Source organism: Gymnogyps californianus, chromosome 3, assembly GCF_018139145.2.
Source record: "Gymnogyps californianus isolate 813 chromosome 3, ASM1813914v2, whole genome shotgun sequence".
NCBI lineage: Eukaryota > Metazoa > Chordata > Aves > Accipitriformes > Cathartidae > Gymnogyps > Gymnogyps californianus.
The window spans coordinates 12,033,302-12,052,478 of NC_059473.1; the positions used below are offsets into that span (position 1 = coordinate 12,033,302).

Below are 19,177 nucleotides of genomic sequence, written 5' to 3' on the forward strand. Positions count from 1 at the left end.
ATTTAAAGACTTCTCCTGCTCATGAAGAAAACCTGAATTTTAAACCATTGTCAATCAACACAAAACAGCCCCAGAACAATTTACCTCCCTCCCAAACCCTTAAAGCTACAGAAAACTAATACATACACATGCATTTTGTACATTTTATTTATTTATACTCACACACACTCTGATTAACATTTACAATCAGTCACCATTAAATTCTGACCTACAACAAGTTGAATTTATCTAATAGTTCTAAAAGATATGATCAGTATTGTGCTATGAGAATGCATACTGAACGTATATATTGACTGAATTTACCACTGTAATACTATGCAAGTAACACCTTACTGTTTGGTAAAATCCTATTTCACTTTCTATCCATAGTGGAGAGCTCTGAATTGCCATGAACTAATAACTTTTAAAATGTATTAATGTTTAACTCTAGCCAAGATGTTGATGCCTCCATAATTCTGGAAGGAAAGAAAGAAACAAAAACCAACTAGGTCTTAGTGGCTTCTGGCCCAAGGGGAAAAATTCCTCTCTGATCCCCCCCTAAAGTAGTCCTACCCACAGCATCTGACAAATGCAGTTTCTGTAGTAATGGGGATTGAGCCTGGGGCACCTCTGAAATACCTCAAGCACAGGTTTCTGTGGAGAGGGGACAGCTTTCCTCATCCTTCCACCTGACAAACAGGCAGGAGAAACCTGTGCAGGACAGATGATCCTGTTTGTTGAATACCATTGCCCCCTGACAGGTTTTTTCGTCTCCCGTCTTTTCCCAATGAAATAAATGGATGATGTCTTCTGGTGTCACCAGTGAAGTTAAAGCTACGTAGATGCCTTTACTGCACACTTCTCATGCCAATCATTCTTGGATTTCCTTTAAACTTCAATTTCTTGTGTACACAAGAAGTTACTACTTTGTAATGCTTTTAGTTCGCTGCTGTTTTAAACTTGAATTTTTCTCATGTGGCGCTCGTTCGGGAAAGCAAACATTTGTCACTGACTCTCATACAGTAATCTTTGTTCTATGAACTAGTTACAAGGAGGAAGATACTGGACTGAGGTGAAAACTGAGTAGTATTGTGACTGTCCCAACTCATGTTGGTGCCCACAGCCACCCAGAATTTCCTAGCAGGGGGGACTCATGCTTTTTCACAGGGCAACACCTTCACCAGTTGACACACTGACACAACTCTTAATTTCTTGCCTTCACAGACAGCATAAAGAACCTGAAGCCAAAAGCAGAGTCCAGAACCTGAAAATATTTCAGTCATGTGGTCAAAAACTCCTTTTCCAAATTTAAACTGCTTTGCAAAGATATGCCAATCTGCAAATTACCAAGTGAAACGATCTATTCTGCCAATATCTATTGGACATAATCTATGCTGACAATGACAAAGCCACAGCAGAATTCCTCTTAACCACACCTCCTAACTGTTGTTGACCTTAAAGCAAAAATCTACTTAGATGGGATTACATTTATATCTATCTACACAGAGTTAATTTCACCATCCTCACTTCCTTATTTTTAGTTCCAACAAACAAGACTATTGTCCTAAAAAATAACACCAAAACTGCCCCAAAACTCCTAACTTTCTCAGTATAAAATCATATATACACCTCAGAGATCTGAACAATATAATACTATCCATACACAATGGAAAATACCTTGCTGTACTCAAATAAAACAGAGTTGACCTTATAAAACACTAGTACAAATGAATTACTAGTTTAAAACAGGCTGAGATGCTGACATGATTTACAATTTATTATGCCAGCATGTGAAAAAAAACCAAAACAATTACAATTCAGTTTTTATTGTCAGAAAATAACAAATTAAGTTCACAGCTTTAAAAAGAGGGAATTCTTTGATGTGGTCTGAATCACCTGGTCCCATCTGCCAACCTAAACACCCATATGCACTACAGCGTTTCTCATTACAATATTAAATGGTTTATGTCATATTTTGGAGTGTGGAAATGGTAGGTTGGAGATTTATGTCCTATATTATCTTTTACAAATCTCATTATCTACAAACATATATTAGCTTGTTCTACAAGTATGTCATATAAATCACTGGTTTGGTTTTTTTCATTCTTCTCTCTTGCTCTTTTTTTTTTTTTTAAGCAGCTTGGTGCTACTGACAAAAGAGTAAATGTATCAGAAGTTTACATGAGAGGTGTGGTTTCGCAAAAGTCAAGAAAGGGTTACACATTGCTCTCCAGAAGCCTGCTCTTGAAATATGCTGGGATTCAGACTCCTGCAGTAGGTAGCACATGGGCATGTTGCTGAGTCCATGTGGCGCCCCAGGACAGTCACCATGCTCCTGTGCAGATGGAGCAGGAGGCAACTATTAACTTCAGCATGAGGCTTTAAGTATCAATTAAAACATTAAGAGAAGCAATGTATTTATTACTACCCTAAGTTTGTGAGTTATGAGCCACATTTCTTCAAGTACGTTGGGATGCCTTGTCTTCAACTGAAGACCAAGGACAGGATAATTCTGGGAGGTTTAAATTCATCTATATTAATAGTGTAGAAACAAAATATTTGAAATGTATTTCATGGCTACAAACATCATTTTCAACTTCACACAAAACAGAACAGTTAGGTGGAGATACAGCTTTTACACATGAAAAATTTAAACAAGAAATATTGGGAAGGAAGGGGGAAAAGCCTGAGATGGAAGGAGATTTTTTTAAACGAAAGTAGTGCTTTGAATGGAAAAAAAATCTTTCAGTCTGATCTTAAGGTCAGTTGTATGGCAACAGCTCCCATATTGACCACACCGAATTCCACAGTGCTTTTGAGGTAGGTCAGTATTGCACCACTTATTTCACAGCTGAAGAAACAGAGGCACAGATACTTACCCTAAGTTAGGCAACACATCAAGGAAGAGAAGCAGCATTTCCTAACTCACCTGGCACCATCTAGAGCCCCATTCAGCAGGTCTCCCTTGTTCTTCTAGTGGTGGATATATTTGTTCATCTATAAAACTGTAACTTTGGGCCCAATGAAAAAAAAATTAACTTTGGTACACTGGAAAAAGGAACAGTGTCTGCGATAAAGATTTGCAGCACTTCTTGCAGCTGTGGCTTGAGAATGACAACGTTTCAGTCATCAAGCCATCCAGCGTTTCTGTGAGAAGACCTTGAGTCAAAAGTAGGATAATAATCCCTTCTGCTTGTCCTGGTTTCAGCTGGGATAGAGTTAACTTTCTTCTTATAGCTGGTACAGCGCTGTGTTTTGGATTTAGTGTGAGAATAATGTTGATAACATGCTGGTGTTCTAGTTGATGCTAAGTAGCGCTTACCCTAAGTTAAGGACTTTTCAGTTTCCCATGCTCTGCCAGCAAGCAGGTGTACAAGAAGCTGGCATAGCCAGGACAGCTGACCCGAACTAGCCAAAGGGATATTCCATACCATGGAACATCATGCTCAGTATATAAACTGGCAGGGAGTTGGCCGTGAGGGGCGGATCGCTGCTTGGGCATCGGTCAGCGGGTGGTGAGCAACTGCATTGTGCATCGCTGTTTTTTTTCCTTCCCCCCCCCCCTTTTTTTTGTTATATTCCTTTTCATTATTACTATTATTATTATATTTCATTATTATTATTGTTAGTATTATATTTTACTTTAGTTATTAAACCGTCCTTATCTCAACCCACGAGTTTTACCTTCTTTCCCGATTCTCCTCCCCATCCCCCTGGGAGCCGGGGAGGGGGGGAGTGAGGGAGCAGCTGCGTGGTGCTTAGCTGCTGGCTGGAGTTAAACCACGACATGCTTTACTACTTGCACTTTACTTTTTCAAAGCTTGCTTACAAACATTAACCATGTAATGCTCCCATCATTCCCATGAAGTAGTTATAGCCAGTACCCCCATTTTACAGTTGGGAAAACAGGCGCACTATGGCAGTGATTTGCCGCAGGGGACTCCGAGTCAGTGAAGGCATTCCAGCTCGCTTGGCTGCCAACACCCTAACATGGCAACAGATGAGAAAATGTTAGGAGCAGCAAGCTTTCAAAAGGGTTATGTAACTTCCTCAATTAACTTCATGGGATTCTGTGAACACAATTATTTTTGAAAGAAATTTTAGAAGGAGTACTTCACTGTATCAGTTTTGTTCCATTTCCTTCTTTCTATATTTCTTCCTATTTTTCTACAGTGATTCCTACCTCTTTCTCCCTTGGTTCCTCAGCTCTTCTCCTTGTGTTCTATTAGTTTTTCCCATTCATTATATTTATTACAGGAGTCACTCCAACTGCCAATGAAATCAGTCTTGAACACATGTTGAAATAGATCCTTTACTTCTTATTTATTAATGTTTACTTACTGCCCTATGTTTCATGTTCTCGCATTTGCTTGGGAAACTACGTGCACTCATTCTCCTTCAACATCCCTCTCATCCCTCTAACATGGGGATTTTAACATTTGTCTAACGTGGGAAAAGTTAGCCAGGCTAATGAAGCAACTCAGCTGTTGTAGCCAACACAAGAAGAAAAAGTTCAAGGCTGACCTTCCCCCCCTCAGGTTCCCTTAATGATGCATCTACCAAAAACCCAACCCAACACTCCCATATTGTATCATTAGAAAACAGTACCAGGACAGGCTGAACAATGAGCAGATATAGTGTAGTTCAGAAGTACTTATTGCTTCTGCCTTTCAAGTAGGTTTGCTTAGATAATTTTGCTTAGATAATTTTGGCCTTTACAACAACAGATGGAAAAGCTGAAATGCCTCTAATACAACTCGAGCTAGGACCTTGTGTTGCACACCAGACAGCTCACCCTTCCCCATCTACCTCCAGGGATGTTCACTGCGTAGCCAAAGGATAGTGGACAGAGTAGCCTAATCTATACCAGCTTTTTGCTTGTTCAGGAACCATTTGTTGGTTTGCTTAGATGCTGAATGCTGCAAAATCAATAAAGTTGAGGATCAAGATCCGCTGCTTTTCAACTACCGCCCTGCACATGGGTTTTCCGCAGCAGTCCTCAGTGCAGCATCTAGGCATATCTTAATAAAACACTTCTGCACAATAGTTTATATAGACTTTACGTAGCCTCTCCTTTATGTGCCCTTCTCTTCTCCGTGATTATCGGATGGCCTGGTGAACACGTCAGGTTTTGTTTGGTGTTCGACCCGCACCTGAATTATTCCGGTTACACTGGGAAAGGAGAAGACAACCTTGCAGAATGATTTCAGTGTGACCAGACTGGTATATCTCTGCTCCCTGACCAAGAATACACTATCGCTGTCTCTCAAATATTTCATTCTGGACTTTCCAATCTGCTCTGTGCCAGACACATACAGCATAAGCAGAGATTTGGTCAGGGTACAAAACATTTAATTGAATATGTAAAGCATGGAGAAAACGTATTTTCATCCTTTTACAACACTAAATACAACTAAGTAATAACTGCTTCAGGCTGAACCTTTCAATTGCAATGAAAGCTCGAAAAGAAGCGATGAAAGTAATGTTTTGTAACATCGAACCAATGTCCCTCTGGATTTTCAAGAACAGATTTGACAACTCACTCCTCCGCTTGGGACGCTGTTCCCCACCTTAGAGAAGGATCCCTTTATTTCAACAGACATTTTTAAAGAGCGCTGGCAGGCATGAAGGCTGGCACCAGAAGTTAATTTGTCTTTTCCTGATTCTTTTACACTAAGAGTTCCTACAGAACTCATCCAGAGCGGTACTACATAATGATCTCTACCAACAATTTAACATCATCACATCCTGATCTGACTTGCATCGATTAGTTCAGCTATCCTGGACACACTAAGCATTTTCATCAGCAATTCAAATGTGGTTATACTATCTCACTTCAAACAACCTTACTATCAAATTCTGTTAAAGTCCTTTAACGGCCTCCTGATTTCATTTCCACGAGACACCCCCAACCAAAAGGCAGAAATATGCTGCCTGGAATTACCATGTTATTGAGCGAACCTCAGCACCTACCCATAGCACAACTCATTTCGCAGTTATTCTTACAAACTGTCTTTATTATTTCACTTCAGCTCATCCTCTTGCCTTCTCGCTCACTGACCCTTTCCCTCCATCTTTTTACTCCTCTGTTCACACTGGTTCTTTGCTTCCCTAAAATGCTACCTACTTAGTGCATTCTCTCCTAAAAACAGGACACACACACACACACAAATATCAATGCTCTTAAATTCACAAATATTAAACTTTGTTGAGATATGGATGGGTTCCTCTTCAATCAAACTATCCTAAATTTTGTTTTGGTTGTGATTTTTTTAAAGTTAAATACAAACACAGCATAAGGATAAAATCCACGGAACACAGCTGGCAATTGGCAAAGGAACTGTATTTTACCATCCCTGTGGCAAAACCAACCTGTAATTTTTGCAGCCTTTTCCTCTTGATTCACTCTGTTTTCTTCATCTTCTTCATTGTCTTCCTCAAAATCATCTAGATTTCCAATATCAGCTTGTTTCATACTCATCAAACTAGCCAGGCTTTGCATGTCTTCATCCCTAAATAACAAATTTCAAACCAGGCATTAAAATGCAGCCTGTTAATACCACATCTGATACTACCGCATTATTAAAAATCCTTTAAATACTTCTATGCTTTCTTTTCTTCAGGGAGGTCTCTGATCTCAGATCTGATCTTGAATATAGTGAAAGAACAAAATGAATACACTCATGTATATTAATTTCTGAAGGGAAAGTTTTCCATTAACAAAATTCTAAAGGGTAAAAACAGTGCTTGCCTTGCATTAAGAGTCAATTTAACGACTGCTTTTTGAACCAGCCCAGAAATGCTAGTAAGCACTCATCTGGTCTTCTTTGGTTAAAGTGAAAATGCTTGGTCAGACCTACTGTCCATATGCTGCATGTGACACCTATCACTACATTCATTCAGAACTCCTAATGCTGTTACAGAAATTAAAATCCCTTTTCTAAATATCTGAATTCATTAACAAGATAAAAAACCATTACATATCAATGGCCAATTTCAATTCTTATTTGACTGTATTGCATATATATCTCTTTCACATAACTGTACCTTTCATATCATATATATGTTTGATGAAAAGATGACAAACAGGCAAAAGATTCAGAGAAACGGATGTTCTACATTTGTTTCATAAAAAAACCCAAGATTTTTGAAGTACATTACGTCATTCTTGAAGCAACAGCAGTCTTACCCCTTCTCTTTTAAAACCATTTCAGTAGGTTTATTGGGATTAATCAAATTTTTTTTAGCTCCTTACAATAAGACAGACTGGGGATTGCCTGGCTAGGAAGCACCTCTGCTGAAAACCGTCTGGGGATCTTGGTGGACAGCAAGCTCAAGGAGAGCTGGTACCATGCCCTGGCAGCCAAAGGAGGCAAACAGCATCCTGAGACACATTAAAACAGGACCACAAGCAGTAGACTGAGGGAAGTCATGATCCCCATGTACTTGGAGTCATTGGACTGCACCTAGGGTACTTCGTTCAGTGTTGGGTCCCACAGTACAGGAAAAGGTGTTGGAAAACTGGAGCAAGGTCAGCAGAGGGGCATTGAGATGGTTGGGGGCTGGAGCACTTGCTCTATGAAGAGAGGCTGAGGGAAATGGACTTGTTAAGCCGGGTGAAGAGATGGCTTCGGGAGGACCTAGCAGCAGCCTGCCAGCATTGCTGAGAAGACAGTGGTGCAAGGCAGATGAGAGACAGTGGACATAGATTGAAACCAAAGAGGTTTCTGATCTGATGTGAGGAAAAAAGTTGGAACAGTCATCAACAAGCGGTGGGATAGGTTGCCCAGAGAGGTTGTGCAGTCTCCATTCTTGGGGGTTTTCAAGCCCCAGTGGGATAAAGCCCAGAGCAAACTGGTCTGATCGCACAGCTGACTGCTTTAAGCAGGAGGCTGGACTAGGTGCCTCTACAGGTCCCTTCCAACCTGAATTATTCTATCTTCTTTGAAATTGATCATGATAAAACCAGATGCACAGATTTCGTGCCTAACAATGCCAAGAAAACTATAAATTATTTTAAAGGTACCACTTATAGGAATAGAAATTATGTACTAATCACGCCTCAAATCTGCACAGAAATAGAGGCACTTAAAACATGGGATTAAACTCAGTGATTTAACATGTTAAAATCAGAAACTCTTTGGGTCAATCATTTCCTACTGTGTGAGTTCAAAGTAATCAGCACTACAGAACCCACAGTTACATAGGACAACTAAGTACTTCTATAAAAAGTATTAGTAATAATAAATATAAAATAAGTAACTATCAGGAAGTCAAAGACCTTTCCGTTCATGCAGAATCCTCAAGGTTTCATCTTCCTGTTTTGATAACCAACAGGTTAAATCAACTCTTTAAGCACAGGGGAAAAAAAGTAGCATCCTATAACCGCATTGAGGGGCAGGCTCTTTTATGCACTGAAGACAAAAAGCTGGGAGCACTTAGCACACAGATCTTGCATATCACATGTTCACGTAAAGTTTAGAAATTATAAGGTCTCCAAAGTACTATTTCCTTTTACTGTCCTTTCTGTATTCACACTTTATAGTATTTTTTTCTGTGTTTTAGAAATAAGATGATTGTTGGTACTGCACAGCAACAGGTTGCAGTATTTTCTTTATAAAATGCATAAAATAAAATTAAAAGTGAATCTCACTTTATGGAACTACAACAGTTTGTAAGAGATGTAAGCAAGCCTTGGCCTAGCTACCTTTTCTTGCATGTTCATGTATCTGACACCTGAATTCTCTCTCTTATTCTGACTAGTAAGACAGTCTCTATTTACACATACTGGAAACCAATGCTTTCAAACAGCAGCTTATTTTTTTCAGGTCCCTGGTTCATGGCAATATTAAAGCCCTGTTGTTAACTTACAGTCTACGTGACTTACAGTCTTCAGCCTATCTAACCTATCGATTTCAATGGGAAGAAGGTATATGTGATCCTAAATGCATCAGCTTTTAGAAATTATGGCCTCAAAAACCACTAAGACCCTAGTATAGCTATTTACTGTATAGTTCATGGATGCTGGTTGTTCCAAAAAAGTTAAGAGGTTATCAGATACTGACTTTTTCATTCCCATTTTCAGCAGCAATACCATGTTAAACCACAGCTAAATACTTCAAAATATCATTCTTATATGGTACGTCAAAATGTGGTTCACAACAGGTTAATCAGAGAAGGGAAACAGTAATAGTACTTAATAGTAATTAATACACCTGTGGCTTTCAAAGCATGCAGACAAAAAGCCTTTTTGTGTCAAAATGTATGCCTTAACATGGCAGTCTGGAAAGCTGTTCATGCAACAGTTTTGGGGCACCTGTATTGCAGTGGGCAATGTCTACAAGTGCATCCAGAATACTGAAAGCTAGAAGTAAACTGTTAGCCTTTTGGAGGGAAAAAGAAATTTAGAAAGAGGTAAAAGAACCACTAGAGCAGTAGTTTCCCCATCTACCTCTTTTTGTTCTGCCATTCTCACAATCCCATATTCTAGAGACAGAAAGAAAAAGCAAAACAGGATGGGTGACAAACAATCCATCCTCTAGCCACATGAAGTTGTCAACATCTGACATCTTGAATCTGACAGAAATTGCAGGAGAGGTTATAGGATCTGCAAAAATAATCTGTATCTTCTGCCCTCCAAAGGCTGTTGAAATAAGAGACAGAACCAAGTAAGTGAGTAGGTGGAGTGGTAATCAGTGCCCAACCGAACTCTTTTCACAGGATGTTCTTGTGTTCAACCCAAAATCTTACTTCCGACTTCACCCTCTCTCACCTTACAACTGGCTTCATCCTTGTTTCATTCTTAATGAAATATAAATAGGTGAAATAGAAATAAATTCTCCTTCCCACATTTCCCTTGCAGTCTGCTAAGGGTATTGCTGGATGAACACACACATGCACACAAACGTACTATTGTTGGATGAACCCACACATGCACACAAACATACACTCCTGCTGATTTCAGACCTGTAGAACTTTTTAAGCTGCTGTTATTTAAAATGTCTCTAACAGTAGAGGACAAGCCATTTGCCTCTGAAGAACACAAGACTAAAATCAGAGTAACAAACGACTTTTACTTAGCTAAGAAACTAAGTATGGCAGGAATGATAGGTATGCTGAAGGATACCCTCAAATTCTGCCATTCTATACAGAAAGAGTTCTTTATCCAAAGAATTCTTTGAAAAGCAACACAAAGCAGGCTATCTGGTTAAAAAAAAAAACAAACCAAAACCACAACAACTTACGTGGCTTTTCCTTCCCTCAGGAAAATACAAGATAAAGAGAACTGTAGTGTGGCAGATACCACTTTCTTAGACAAAGGCTTGAATTTTAACTTGACATCTGTCTGTGTAGGCATGGGGCTTGCATATTGCTTCATGTTGATGCTGCTGGTGGCAAGCGCTTTTCTGCGTCCAGAAGGAGATTCCTGAAAGCAAAGGAAAAACAAAACTAACGTAAAAGGTGCTGTTACACCAAAACCTGCATGTGCATAAAACAAAAAATACACTTATTAAATCTGCATCATTCTTTTTTCAAGTACACAGGCAGCAGGGATTGCTATGGTCTTTTCTAGAGACAGAAACCCATTTCTTAAACTACGTCAGCCACTAATGGTGGCTCTTTGAACACTTGCTTAGTGCAATGGAAAAAAAGAGGTTATTCATTGTGATTAGTGGTCTTCCATATGAGATCCTAGGTTTTTAACGGTTTGAGTTTGTAGTAGCATCCACAGCACACATCCATTTAAGCAAGGGGGAATGTACCTCCATTCCTTCTGATAGGAAACTGGACTCGTTTTGTCCAAACTTGCATAGCCCTGGACTAGGACTTCCAACCTATGGAAGACGTGGGTTTCATTTATGCACATATTTCTTTACATAACAGTATGAGGCCACCAAGTTAATATTTTGAACTGCTATCTGTGTTCAACGCTCAAATATAATGCCTGAATATTTTTCAAAGCTATGGTACTTCTCAGTAGTGTTGTACATGCACTATCAAGAGTGACAGGTTTCTGAAATTAAGGTTGACAATGCTTCCAAAAATAGATAAAAATTTTGCAAGGAAAAAATAAAAAGCAAGAAAAGAGAAAGATAGAAGCCTTAGCTGTATTTCAAAAGCCTAAGTTGTATTTAAAGATAAAGGTGTTGCTCACAGTTTAACAATTCAGACAAATTAATCTAAAATGCATCTAAGAATCTACTCTCTTGTTTCATCTAATATCAGCATCAGCAGCAAAGGAACGATTATATGTAATAAAGCTCCAGTAACAAAAATAAAAAAAAAAGCCCTGCTGTTAACTCTTGTAAAAACGTTCTCACAATAAGACTACATTTTACTGCAGTTGACAATTTGTGTTGAATAAAGAATACTAATTCAATCAAAACAGTCAAGCATCCTTTTTCAAAGTACTTGACATTTCCGCCCAGTAGAATAAGTCAGAATGTAATATGTCATCCCCAAAGAATACCTTGTTTAAAAAACTAGCCTTATCTGTCAGATTATGCACAGCAATATTATACAGAACTATTAGTGCATGTAGATACCTTATGAATGAATTTCAAAAATGCATCAAACACTTGAGAAGGATTTAGGCCCTCTCAGAAGAAATACTTAAGAATATGCAAATACTTTCAACTGAATCAAGTTGAACAGATGCGACTATCACAAACAATACGAGTGCTCTTTCCCCGGCCACGACTGTCAATCAAAGAGCAAGATTAAGGTCCAAGGTTCTGACAATGTGTTAAAGGAAAAGTACGATCAGGGAGTTTCAATTATTACACAGATATGAACAACAATAATCTGTTATTGTACCGTACCTTTAGAATAACTAAACATTACAACTCATTATATTGAACGCAAGATTTACTGCAGTGCCTGTTCAGAAAGCAACGCGAGAGACACGGCACTTTTTTTTGCGTGTTCTCCAGGTAAATGTACATAAGCAGTTTGCATCTTAACAGCAACTTGTTTCATAAAGCTAAATTTTCAATATTGATACTATGGTGTAAAAATGGTGGTCAAGGTGAATAGAAAGAAAGTTTGCTTAAAACTCTTCCAGTTATTTTTTTTAAAGTATCTTTAGAGAAAACTGGCATATATAACGTGGTGTGCAAGTATTTATGCAACTGGTATGGTAAAAACTACTTGCCAATGCTACTGCATGTGCTTTTCTGCCAAACAGAACAGGAGTAATCAGAAATTAAAAAGTAACTTGGAGCCACATGGAGAAGACAAGGGGGCAACGGGTACAAGTTGCACCAGGAGGTTTCATCTCTATATAAGAGACATTTTTTATAGCAAGAACAATCAATCACTGGAACAACCTCCCCACGGACATGGTAGAGTCCTCATCACAGGAGGTTTTCAAGATGCGACTGGACAAGGTGTCAGATAATCTCATCTAGGCTCCCTTTCCCACAAAAGGTTGGACCAGATGATCTTTCCAGGTCCCTTCCAACCTGAGCTGTTCGACAGTTGTATGATTTTAACTTGAATATGCCCTCACCTGGAGTCACGCCAAAAGGAAAACATTCCACTGGTGGGCTATAATGACTAGGAAACATTTGTCACACTTTGGACTTGACTATTCTTTGAATCAGTTGGGATGAGCTTATGCTTGCAGACAAATCAATTATACCTTAGCTGGTTTTAAAACCTGTATTACAGTATCACAGTTATTGAAATTATAGTTAGCAACGTAACTGGAGTGCAGGGAAAGGCTCTTCATTCATTCATTATTCCCTAATTATACAATTAGGTTTTCCTTAACAACAACAAAAAGGCTTCTTTTTTTTTTTCCCTTTTTAAAGAAGATGCATGTCTGTTGTCATGTCCTCACTCCCCTTCATCAATTAAAACACGCCAAAAAAGATCAAGTATGTCTACCCCCGGCGAGAAACAGATTTTAGACAGAACAAATCATGAACATGGGTACTTGCTTGCAGCCTTCCAGAAGGCTCACTGATCAGCCATACCATGCCTGTATTCTGATGTACTCTTCTCAGTTTGACTATGAAAATCCCTTCCCAGCAGCTGTAAACATCCCCAATTTAACAAAGACCTATATTATTTCCTTGTGTAGCTACCAATGCCTTCTCAGTGCTGGCTCACCTGTTACATACATCCTATGCTATGAGAGCAACACACAGACCTCCCATGAGGTCCCTGGGGAGGTATCATAGGGCACATGTACACTTCAGTGACTCTGAAAAACAGAAGGTGTATTTGCGCACAGAGTTTCTTTCTCTTGTTACAAACACACCATCTTATCTAATAACTCAGATGCATGTTGTCTTTATCAAGGTAACTTTGCTAAAAAAGTCAAAGCAAACAAGATAAGCCAACCCAAAGACCAGTTCAAAGAATGAACCTCAAGCAAACAGAAAGAACAGAGCATTAAACTTGCAAGCATCCAAAAGCTGGACACGGACATCAAGACAGAAGAATTCTGGAACGATGTGGAATTACATTTTCACTTAATATCTATTTATTGTATAAATGATCATCTTGCCATTTGCAGCTTCAGATTATCTGGATCAGAGAGTGAATAAGAGACCTGAATCAGGAAGAGGCAAAGTTCACCCAGTGAAGATGATCAGCAGCAATTCCTTGTGAAACCTGCTGGGGTTAGCTGGCATAGAGGAGGAAAGACAAGAGTGCAGGCAGCTGTGTGCCAGTACAAAGGGGAGAAGCCAGCCATGTGCAAGAAGATTCTCTTAGCACTAACTGAGGTGCTGTGAAGAATAAGACATACTTGGCAATCAAGTTCAGTCTTCCTGAGAAACGAATTAATTTCATAACCTTTTTGTGGGCCAAAGACAAAAGATGACTTTTCAGGTTCCAATTGCCTATAAAAATCCAAATTTTTAAATTTATCATATTTAAAAAAAAAACCCAAACCCAACAACCCAAACAAAAATAGACTGTCCCTGATCTTTCAAGTTTTATTTTCCTTAATATGTGAGTTTAAGTACATCCTCCTACTCTCCCAGAAAATTAAGCATGTTAGAAGTGTTGCAATGTTTTCTCCTTTTAAGCTTTATAGGCTTGGCCTTACATGGTTTTAGCTGTATAAGTAGAAAGGGGGAAACTTCTTTTTTTGCCCCTGAAAAGGATATTCCCAAGGTGCTTAGGTCCATGACTGATTTCACAATGGATTATGTTTTCTACTCTGACACACAACCAACTTTAAAAAAAATTGTCTTTAAATGTCAGAACATACTAATAACCACTTCTTACAAAGGTTGTAACATCTTCTTCAAAAAAAACTACGTGCTTCGTAGAATACAATCTGAGTTACCCCAGAACCACAGAGAAATTTTCTTGTAGAAGAATAAATAGTTCTTAAATCAGCAGAGACAAAATAATCCAAGAGAAATACCTATGAGTGGGGTATACAGGAACAGCTCAGCAGTAGGCTGGAATGAGTTATTTCAAACAGAAGCACACTTTGGTAAGATACTAAATAAACAATATCCATTTAATAGTAAAAGTCTGATCTGGTGTTACTTGTGTCTTGTACAAGCACATGGAGTTTTGTGGAAGGTAAAGCAGGAATCCCAATGCAAATATTTTAATTGCTGAACTTTTCCAATTTTGACTACATAATCAAAGTTTAAAATGCGTAAGGCTCAATTATGCCTCCAGGTATTTTACATATGTGTGACTGTCAGAGTTGCCACATCACGTTTTGTGAAAGGGTGCATGGAAAAGTCAATATTGAAGTCACAAGAGGGAAACGATCTATGTGATAATAAAGAGAGGTGACAAAATGCTCTACAACACTTAACTATCAAGATGGAGTTCATTCTGTAAGAAAATAGTAATTTGGAAACTCTTTACTTTTTATGAAAGGCAATGCATTATGCAAATAAAATCAACTAGGATATTTGAGTATCACAGAAAGATAAAAGATAACCTACAATACCAATAAAATACAAATACCTCTAGGTTATCTTCCAGCTCAAACATACTACTGTGTTTGAGAATGGGCACTGGTTGGTTCATAAGATAATACATGGAATAATGGTTAACAATCTTTTTTCGTTGTTTCATGTTTGTTACTGTATAGTTCTAGCAAAAGAAGCAGCATACCAGAAAAAAAGGAATTCTTTTAGAAATCACCAATAAATGATTAAAAAAGAACTAGTTGGTATGTTATCAGAAACTACTGAAGCCTATCTTCTTGCATAACAGAATAATGGCTGTGCTGGGTTGACCAAAGGCTCTGAGAAACTTGTATATTATTTACAAAGTATATTGTTCACAAAGCAATCATTATAATTTACTTAAAGAATAGTAAAACCCATACATAAACATATAGCAATACTCCAAAATAGTCTCCTGTGTTGGGGAATTTCTGCTTTTGTATTCTATGCTTTTATGCCTTTCTCTCACAAGCAACTCCATCCCCCTTGACAGTCATCTTCTACTACTCCCCTTAGTCCCTGAAATGCCTCCAGCATCCACCATATTTTGGGTGAAATAACCCTATCTGTGCACTCCACCAAGCTGTATCAGCTGTTTGCAGCTGGGGAGGCAGCGGGATGCGGCATGTGGCTGGCTCTGCACTATGCCGACTAGGTGGTTGATACTCGTATATCCTGGTACTTTAGGAAACCTAACAAAATATTAAAAATCTGGAGTAAGAAGAAGAGCTCAAAGCTAGCAAAACAAAAATTAATATAGAAAATAGAAAGACTTCCTAATACCCTGGAGTACTTTGATTTCTGAATTCAGACAAAGAAATATGTAGAGCAAGCAATACTATGTAAATCAACAGAAGTTGCATTCCTTTTTTAGTACAGAAGAATATTAGTAATAATGAATTCAGGTAGTTCCCAATTTCTAAGCATGCTGTATGTGTTTGTACAGACTTTAAAAACCATTGTCATCTCAGATACCAGCAGAAGTGCAATCCACTGGTGCCATTACTGATGTGGCTGTTTCTAACCAACTTCTGGCCTTTAACGTGGCATCAGTACACATGGTTTAGGAGCTAGCAGGGATATGTGAATGCAACATGCAAGTCAACTGGAACCTACTCCAAAGAGAGACAAAAACCAAGTCAATCAGAAGCCACATAGCTGCAAGTAGTGCAGGGCCAGGCTGGGATGAGCTCTTACTGCATGGGAGCACGTTGCACTCGGCTCTGCCAAAGCCAGAAGACCTACAGTATGTACACAGACATACACTGCAAACAGGGATTTAAATAGCTATGGATGGGTTTTCAAGGAGCAGTCCCCAACACTATCCCTCTACAGCATTTTAAGTTACTTCTACAAGCCCTCAAACTACCATTGTATTACAAATTTTGAGGGTAGAGACGGGAAAATTAACGCTGGCCAAACTGCAGTCAGTTCAAATGAAGCCAGTGAAGCTGCATTTACTGTCACAGCTACAAGACCAGACTCACTTTTCACACAAATTTCTGTCTTTTCAATAATGCAACCATGCATCATTCTCTTCCACAACGTTCATGACTCTGAGTGGTGACAGACATCCCAAAACTTACTATATAGTAAGTGCCACCCTTATGTAAAGGTCTGCCTAGTGTAAAGGATCCACATAGCCTGATCTCCTTCTACAAGGAGAATAATGTGAAGCAATGAATGCTATGAACCACTAGCCTTTCCTAGGAATCACCCCCATCTTCTCCTACTAAAGCAGACCTTTCACAGCAAACAGGACTAAAATACTCTGACAAAGGAACTAAGACCAGATAATCTGTACCACAGATGTAAAACAAACAGCCCATTTTTACTTGGAAGATGATGATCACAGATGACAGACAGTCACGTCACACTATTAAACAGCGCCCAACCCTCTTCCAAATGAAGCAAGCCAAAAGATTAACACCTCCATATGAAAGGTCTGAACTCAGACTCTTAATTTAAAGGAGACCCAAATAATGCAATAATGCAAATTTCACACAGCCTTCTTTCCTTAAAAATGTATTTTTAATGACCTTGTGTCCTGTAATTACCAACTGCCTGGTACATCTTCTTCAAGGTTAATATAAGAAGTGCAAGTAAGTAAGAAACAGCTTTGTATTTTCTGTTAAACTAGCTTCACACTTCTAGAGTTACACAGAATCAAAATATTGGCCACGTTTTGTTCACAGGGTATATTCCTCTGGGTTATTTGGGCTGGGGAAAGAGCCCCTCCACAAAAAACAGAAGAATGTATTTTACCTCTCCACACCCGAACTCAGCTTGCCTATACAGACCTTCAACCCCTGCTGCACCACAGTCTTTAATCCCCGAGACTCAAGGGCCCTCCTTTCGATACACACATATTGAGAAAACACAGTAAAATATTCCCATTCAGCCGAAACTAGATCAAAAAGTACTGTAGTTCTTAATTATTTAGATACTAAACGGTCCCTCTTTAATAGAAATATATTAAGTAATGCGTAAGCACTGTACTAACATTATCTAAAAAAGACCTAACTGGGGAAGACAAGTTTCCTAATTGGATATTGTTATTTTGTCAAAATAAACAATAAGTTTTGACTATCTTTCTCCCAGAAAAGGAAGATGCACAGTGTAATATTTTTAGAGGCTGCCTTTTCACATTTTATAAAAGTGAATGCTAAAAAGCCCGCAAAGATATGCAGATTTTAAAGAGGAGCATTCTGCTGCACACTTGGGCATAAAATAATTAGACAAAGCAATTTTTCTAGCTGTAAAAACCCATTGAGAGGAACAAGTTTAGAGGATTTTGCTTTCCTTTTGCTTCAGCATTAAATGGAGAACATTTGGAATGAAAGCTGTCCTCTGGCACAAACCCCACCGCCCCTACAGCCACCACACACCACAGGAGAGGAAATCAGAAAGTTCTCCCTCTCCTGACGCTGGATGCCAGCCCCACCGGCTGAGTTGCAAGCGCCATCCTGCTTAGATGAAAAGATCACTGCTTCACTGGCAGAGCAAAATGGATCACTACAGAATTTAATTTGTGAGAGTATACAGCAATTAAATGCTAAAATAGACAAGCTACAGGGAGCTCTCTCAACTGGAGATAGTAAATTAGAAACTACGTCAGTTAAAATAATTTAGACAGTCGGATGGGAGATTTGGAGGACCAAATGCAGGCAGCACAATCTGTGCTGAAAACTTGTTTAAAAGCAAATAATGGTTCAGGGTATCCAGAATATTATTAAGAATTATGATGCATTTGAATGGAGAATTTAATGTTTAAAAAATTCTGCACATAGCAGAAAAGTCTGAGCCCTAGACACGAGGACTGGGAAGGAAATTATAAATGTTGAAATAGCTACACTTAATTATATAAATATGTATTTGTGATGCTTACAAAGTGACCCTTGTCCTTGTCAAAACCAGAGCCCTTGTGTCAAATTATTTATCACATTGGTAATATCTATATCTTAGGTTTAGGCTAAAAGGTTACTTCAAAAACACCAACATGATGTTTTTTATAGCACATCTAGATTGATGATTCATTATATTGGAAGCACAACACACTGTTTCTTACTTAGCACCAGTAAAGACAATACTTTCAGTAAGCAAAGAGAAAATACAATATGCTACTACAGCTCCTGTCTTCTCATGGTCTGCTTTTAGGACAGCCCCATGAGATTTCACTAGCACCCTGAGAGACTGAGGTATGTAGTGAAAGGTTCTTTCCGACCAAAATCATACCCGTGGGTGTGCTCAAGCAACCTGCTGTGGGTAACAACAAACCGTTCATCTTCACAGACTAATCCTTTGCATTCACAGACTCTGGAAATCTCCAAAGGTTAACATCAGATAGGAAGTTTAGAAAGTGAAATGATACCTAATAAATTGAGGTTATTCATCTACACTATGCAAATTACCACCAAGAAAATTTGGAGGTCCTGTTTTGCTAACAAAAATACTATTAAGCTTCTTAGACAACTACTGGACAGCTGGCAAAAAATGTGCATAACCAAAATTTTAGTCAAGCAATTTATTAATAGACCATGTGTATAAGAAAGGTATCCCCTTCTAAAGTGGGCTTGATGCTTACAAAGGGCAACAGATAAAGTTTACAGGTGAGCTGGACAATTTTAATAAGTAGCAGAGAAGTATTGAACCCTGAAATACTCAACCTTGCAAAGGATATGGGTAACTGCTTTATGTGTCCATTTAAAAAGTCTTCATTGCTTTCTCCTTTGGACAGTTTAGTAAAACAGGAAGACTTCCTGAAC

The 19,177-nt window shown here is 38.6% G+C and overlaps 1 protein-coding gene across 5 annotated transcripts in view; it reads right to left on the reverse strand.

The window, feature by feature from the left end:
* EHBP1 (EH domain binding protein 1) overlaps positions 1-19,177 on the reverse strand; it is a 229,139-nt gene that overhangs the window by 132,061 nt on the left and 77,901 nt on the right. For all 5 annotated transcript variants that reach the window (XM_050894523.1, XM_050894522.1, XM_050894521.1 and 2 more), the window contains exons 6-7: positions 10,224-10,405; positions 6,352-6,491 (exon numbers count right to left, since the gene is read on the reverse strand). In XM_050894523.1, coding sequence (XP_050750480.1) covers positions 6,352-6,491; positions 10,224-10,405 — 322 coding nt within the window. The remainder of the gene's footprint in view (positions 1-6,351; positions 6,492-10,223; positions 10,406-19,177) is intronic.